General features: G+C 54.3%; 1 protein-coding gene across 1 annotated transcript; it reads left to right on the top strand.

Moving 5' to 3' along the window:
- The first annotated feature begins 1084 nt into the window (after positions 1 to 1084).
- Positions 1085 to 3084, top strand: LOC132821659 (transmembrane protein 17-like). The gene is made up of 4 exons (XM_060834368.1): positions 1085 to 1118; positions 1488 to 1585; positions 2437 to 2550; positions 2899 to 3084. Exons 1-4 carry the CDS (start codon positions 1085 to 1087, stop codon positions 3082 to 3084), a joined length of 432 nt encoding a protein of 143 aa, XP_060690351.1.
- The last annotated feature ends 1347 nt before the right edge of the window (positions 3085 to 4431 follow it).

Below are 4431 nucleotides of genomic sequence, written 5' to 3'. Positions count from 1 at the left end.
CAGGAACCCGGGGGGGGGGGGGGGGGACAGGGTCGGTGCTCGATCAGGAACCCGGGGGGAGGGGGAGGGTGGACAGGGTCGGTGCTCGATCAGGAACCCGGGGGGGGGGGGACAGGGTCGGTGCTCGATCAGGAACCCGGGGGGAGGGGGAGGGTGGACAGGGTCGGTGCTCGATCAGGAACCCGGGGGGGGGGGACAGGGTCGGTGCTCGATCAGGAACCCGGGGGGAGGGGGACAGGGTCGGTGCTCGATCAGGAACCCGGGGGGAGGGGGGGGACAGGGTCGGTGCTCGATCAGGAACCCGGGGGGAGGGGGAGGGGGGGGACAGGGTCGGTGCTCGATAAGGAACCCGGGGGGGAGGGGGACAGGGTCGGTGCTCGATCAGGAACCCGGGGGGGGGGGACAGGGTCGGTGCTCGATCAGGAACCCGGGGGAGGGGGGACAGGGTCGGTGCTCGATCAGGAACCCGGGGGGAGGGGGGGGGGGGACAGGGTCGGTGCTCGATCAGGAACCCGGGGGGGGGGGGACAGGGTCGGTGCTCGATCAGGAACTCGGGGGGAGGGGGACAGGGTCGGTGCTCGATCAGGAACCCGGGGGGAGGGGGAGGAGGGACAGTCCCCGAGAAGGGGCCGTCAGTTCACTCAGTGTCCGGTACAGGGGCAGTGGGATGGTCACAACCACCCACAGTCACCGCTAACCTGGTTAACATCGCTAACCACTGACAGTAATCACTCACCTGGTTAACATCGCTAAACACCCACAGTCACCGCTAACCTGGTTAACATCCCTAACCACCCACAGTCATCGCTAACCTGGGTAACATCCCTAACCACCCACAGTCACCGCTAACCTGGTTACCATCGCTAACCACCCACAGTCATCACTAACCTGGTTAACATCCCTAACCACCCACAGTCACCGCTAACCTGGTTAACATCGCTAACCACCCACAGTCATCGCTAACCTGGTTAACATCCCTAACCACTGACAGTAATCACTAACCCGGTTAACATCCCAGACCACTGACAGTAATCACTAACCTGGTTAACATCGCTAACCACCCACAGTCATTACTAACCCGGTTATGTTCACCCCGTTGCTAAGGGGGTGGCACAGTGGTTAGCACTGTTGCCTCACAGCGCCTGAGACCCGGGTTCAATTCCCGACTCAGGCGACTGACTGTGTGGAGTTTGCACATTCTCCCCGTGTCTGCGTGGGTTTCCTCCGGGTGCTCCGGTTTCCTCCCACAGTCCAAAGATGTGCGGGTCAGGTGAATGGGCCATGCTAAATTGCCCGTAGTGTTAGGTAAGTGTGGGGGTATTAGTGGGTTTTGCTTCGGCGGGTCGGTGTGGACTTGTTGGGCCGAAGGGCCTGTTTCCACACTGTAAGTCTAATCTAATCCCTAGCCACTGCTGGTAATGACAAACCCAGACTCTCCCACGTTCTGTTCCCATTCCCGGTCTCTGTCTCTCTCCCTCTCGGACAAGAGAGTGCGACCAATCTGCCTCTACAGATTTGTCTCTACTTTAACCTCTATTTCTTTCCATTTTGGTGGGCGTGTGAAGTCATCATCCTGGAGCTGAAGGTCGGATTGGGGATAATTAGGAATGATGGGAGGAAAGGAGCCTGATTGTCCCAGACTGAGGGCCAGGCCAATGGTCTCGGCTTCAGAAGGGCCAGTGGATAAGCAGAGTGAGGGTTGGTATTCAGTGATGAGTTTATGAAAGCGGGGTGTCTGTGAGAGTTCAGGGAGGTTTTACATTGCATCCAATGGTTGCTATCTCTGCTTCTATTTCAAATTCTGTTTCTGACTTTGCCTCTGCCTCTCTGAATCTTGCCCTCTGCTTTTCCCCAAGTCCCTTCCCTCCATCTCCTTGCGCCTCTCTTCCCCCTCTGTCTTTTCGCCTCTCTAGGATCTCTCTCTCTCTGTCTTCTCACTTACCACCTTCCCTCTTGTCACCCCTCCCTCTCTGCAACTCTCCCTCTTACCCCACTTCTCCCGTCCTTTTCCGTCCTCCATCTCTGCACTGCTTCCTGTCTGCTCTCCCCACACGTTCTCTCTCTCAATGTTTCTGCCTCCCAATCTATCTCGCCATCTCAGTCTGTCTCTTTGTTTTTGTCACTCTCTCTGCACCCTCCTCTCTGCCTGCCTGCCTGCCTGTCTGTCTGTCTCTCTCTCCCTCTATCCTTAACCTCTCTGTCTGTTTCCCTCTATTTTCCATTGTATCTCTCTCGGCCTGTCTCTCCCTCTGTCTTGTTTTCTCTCTCTCGCTCTCTCTCTCTCTCTCTCTCTTCGTCTCCTGCTCTGTGTATCTCTCTGTCACCCTCTCTATCCATGCCTACACTCTTTCCCTCTCTCTGTCTCTCTCCAACTTCTGCTCTTTGTCTCTCAGTTCCTCTTACCCCTTTTCTCTCTGCCCCCTCCCTCAAATCCAGAACCAAGTGCTGAGCAGTTCCTACCACATCGTGCTGTGTGTCCTTCTCACCCTCATCTCTCTGGTTGAAGTGATCCGCCTTGACCTGGGTTACATCGGCACCCTCCAGGAAAAGGTCCACAGGGCACTGAGTTGGAATGGAGAGGGGTTGATGGAGATGGGAGGGATGAAGGGTAATGGGATGGGGGGATGGGTTTTGGAGACGGGACTGGGAGAGGATGGGGATGGGAGAGAGGATGGAGAGCGGGTGGAAGGAGGGGACAGGAAGGGATGTGTTTGGGGGAATGGGAAGAGGTAGAATGGGGGAGGGAATGGGGTTTCGGACAACTGGACCCTGCAGAGGGCAGTTGGAGCTGGCTGTGCTGTAATCACTGTGATTGAGTCTCTCTGGTTTTCTCCTCCCCTCCCTGTTCTATCTCCCCCTCCCTGTGCCCTGTCCCCATCTCTTGGCCGGTGCCCAGAGGTGCCTGAGTTGGCTGGTTTCTGGTTGCTAAACTTGCTGCTGCAGATCCCAGTGACGCTGTTCGGTTGCTGTGACCAGCAGCTCATGGTGTTGCCCCTGAGGTACGGTGTGAACCTGGTCTTTATGGCTTTCCTGTTCATTGAAACTGTGCTCACCGTCAGCAGACTCTGCTCAATGGGCCACTAGCTGGAGATCCGCTTTCACATCACCCACTTCCACAGCCTGGAGGGTCGCAAGGTCAGCCTGACCCCACCATTCCCACCAGGCCTCAGCTCGGACACTACCCCAAAAGTCAGGCACAATCTCCCCAGCTTCCAACCCCAGCGTGGCATAGCCAGCACCCAGATCCATGGCTTGATTGCTCAAGGTGGTATCAACTGGGCAACCCCATCCTGATGGGCACCAGGACAGTCATTACCAGTGTCCAGATCGTGACAAAAGATGTTGCGTGGGGATGGAAGGGGGAACAGTATCTGGGTGCACCCTCATTGGTCAACATTACTCTGTGACCCCTGACACCCACCAGTCTCAGGCGAAACAAGGTTGTCCTGTATAATTCGGTCTGTCTCTGATGATGAGTGCCTGTTGTCTATTAATGACCACATTATCCTGCCCTTATCCAGAGACATCCTTTCATCATCCAGCACCTACAACTGTGTGAGAACATGGAAGAGCACTCTCAGCTCTGAACTGATGCCACAACAATGCCATCGTGACCACATCGAGTTTAATTTTACCAGCTGCTGTTTGTTATGGAAGAAATAATTGCTGGCGCATCAGGACAAGTTCTCCCTTGCCTCTGACTAAATCTTCCGTCCTTCATCGGCCTGTTGCTGATAGGTTTGGGAAGTTTGTGGTCACAGCTCGCTGACAGATTTATTCACTTCATCAAGAAGTTTGAGATTCAATACAAGAATCCATAGGATAAAGCAGGACAATTTCCAACAGGACCAGCTGAGAGTGTTCTACTGATTCTACAGCTGTTGTGTAGAATGCAGGGGAACACCGAAGTGTGGTTGCAGAAGAGGAGTGTTCATTCCTGATCTCTTCCAGCCTCTGGTGTTCGACATTATTACGGACAGTCTTTGTTCATCAGTCAGCCTCAGAGAGGGGAATCCAGCTCTACTCCTGGGAAAATTGTGGTTTGCTCTCCTGATCTTACCATCTCCCTCTTTGTCTCACAATCTTGCCCTCTCTCTATCTCACGCACTCACTTGCCCTCTCATAAACTCATCTTCTCTCACACACACATTTTCACCCTCTCTCACATGCATACTTTCAACATTTATCTATCTCACATTCTCACCTTTTCTCCCACAAACACCGTCTCTGTTTCTCTCTCACTCACACAAATCTCACCCTCTCTCTGTCAAATTCTAACCATCTCTTTTTCTCACATTCTGATCCTCTCTCACGCACACTCTCGCACTTTTTCTCTCACATTCTCACTCACACTCACCTTCTTTCTCTCTGTCTAATTCTCATCCTCTGTCCTTGACAGTACATCAGGGGATGGCACTCTTGGCAGTGTCC

Source organism: Hemiscyllium ocellatum, chromosome 13 (genome assembly GCF_020745735.1).
Source record: "Hemiscyllium ocellatum isolate sHemOce1 chromosome 13, sHemOce1.pat.X.cur, whole genome shotgun sequence".
NCBI lineage: Eukaryota > Metazoa > Chordata > Chondrichthyes > Orectolobiformes > Hemiscylliidae > Hemiscyllium > Hemiscyllium ocellatum.
The sequence above is the reverse complement of the archived record's forward strand: the minus strand, read 5'-3'. Positions and strand labels throughout refer to the sequence as shown.

Coding starts and splice junctions, on each gene's coding strand:
- LOC132821659 (XM_060834368.1), top strand. CDS start 1,085: ATGTTCACCCCGTTGCTAAGGGGGTGGCACAGTG. Junction 1,586..2,436: donor TCATCATCCTGGAGCTGAAG/GTCGGATTGGGG, acceptor CCTCAAATCCAG/AACCAAGTGCTGAGCAGTTC. Junction 2,551..2,898: donor TCGGCACCCTCCAGGAAAAG/GTCCACAGGGCA, acceptor CGGTGCCCAGAG/GTGCCTGAGTTGGCTGGTTT.